The sequence below is a fragment of the Tetrahymena thermophila genome (assembly GCF_000189635.1).
Source record: "Tetrahymena thermophila SB210 genomic scaffold scf_8255020, whole genome shotgun sequence".
Classification (NCBI taxonomy): Eukaryota; Ciliophora; class Oligohymenophorea; order Hymenostomatida; family Tetrahymenidae; genus Tetrahymena; species Tetrahymena thermophila.
This window is the reverse complement of record NW_002476692.1, coordinates 1-1062: the sequence shown is the minus strand read 5'-3', so window position 1 is coordinate 1062 and position 1062 is coordinate 1. Positions and strand designations below refer to the sequence as shown.

The following is a 1062-nucleotide window of genomic DNA, read 5'->3' as shown; positions in this document are numbered from 1 at the left end:
AATAAATGATTTTTAATCTTATTGAATGAAATATATTCAAAAAAGGTTTTGTAATAGATTTTTAACCTGATAATAATGAAATAAAGAATATTTAATAAAATTTTTTGTTGATGAAATCTAAAATTTTTTTTAGCTATTTCATCCTAAATTAAATTTTTTTTCTTATTGATATTTCATGAAATTAAAAAATTTTTTTGTAAAATTCAAAATTTATTTTTACAAATAAAACCTGGTGAAAAAAAATAAAATTTTTTTGAATTTACTTTTATAATCATTTAATATATTTTGAATAGTAAAATTTATAAATTAAGATTGAATATAATACTTTTTTTTAATTTTAAACTTAAAATATAATTTTCTAAAATTAAACTAAGTGTTGAAAAATTAATTTAAAAAGTATTTTTTACACAAAAGTAAATTATTTATTATTGATTTTAATTATAAAATAAACACTTTATTAATACAAAAGATAAGATTAATAATTAATTATATAACCATTTATATTTTCAATAAAATTACCATTTAAATTTATTATAAGTCACCTTAATATAATTATTTTGTTTGCACTATTAAATCTGTAAATGAGATTTATTTATTTTTAAAAATTTATTTTGTTTTAATTCATTCTAAATATTTGAACAAAATTATTTAAATTTATTGATTATTCAATGATTTATTTATTTTTATTGGTAAATATTAACTAAAATGTTTTATTTCCAATCCCCAACGATTTGAGTTTTTCCATCTGATAATGTGAAAGTACCCACTCCTTCAGCCATATCGTTCATAAAGTTACATTAAAACTTTGAAGAATTACTGAAATAAAAGGTTCCAAATCCAGTTTTTTCATCTATTTTAAATTCTCCGTCAAACTTTGTCCATTCTTCAGACATTTTATTAAAATCTTAAAAGTCTATTTCTTCTCCATAGCTTATAGGGATAGGCTTTTCATTATAAATAACTCCTCTTCCATCAAATTTATCATCTTTCCATTTACCTTCATACGCTAATTAGCCGGATGGGTAATAAAGTTTTCCATATCCGTTCATTTACCTCTTCCCA

The 1062-nt window shown here is 18.9% G+C and overlaps 1 protein-coding gene across 1 annotated transcript; it reads right to left on the bottom strand. All coding sequences in view use genetic code 6, as the record gives it.

Moving 5' to 3' along the window:
• Positions 1-665: 665 nt before the first annotated feature.
• Positions 666-1049, bottom strand: TTHERM_02499170 (kinase domain protein; the record flags this gene model as incomplete). The annotated part of the gene is made up of 1 exon (XM_001028338.1): positions 666-1049. One exon carries the CDS (start codon positions 1047-1049, stop codon positions 666-668), a length of 384 nt encoding a protein of 127 aa, XP_001028338.1.
• Between the last annotated feature and the right edge of the window lie 13 nt (positions 1050-1062).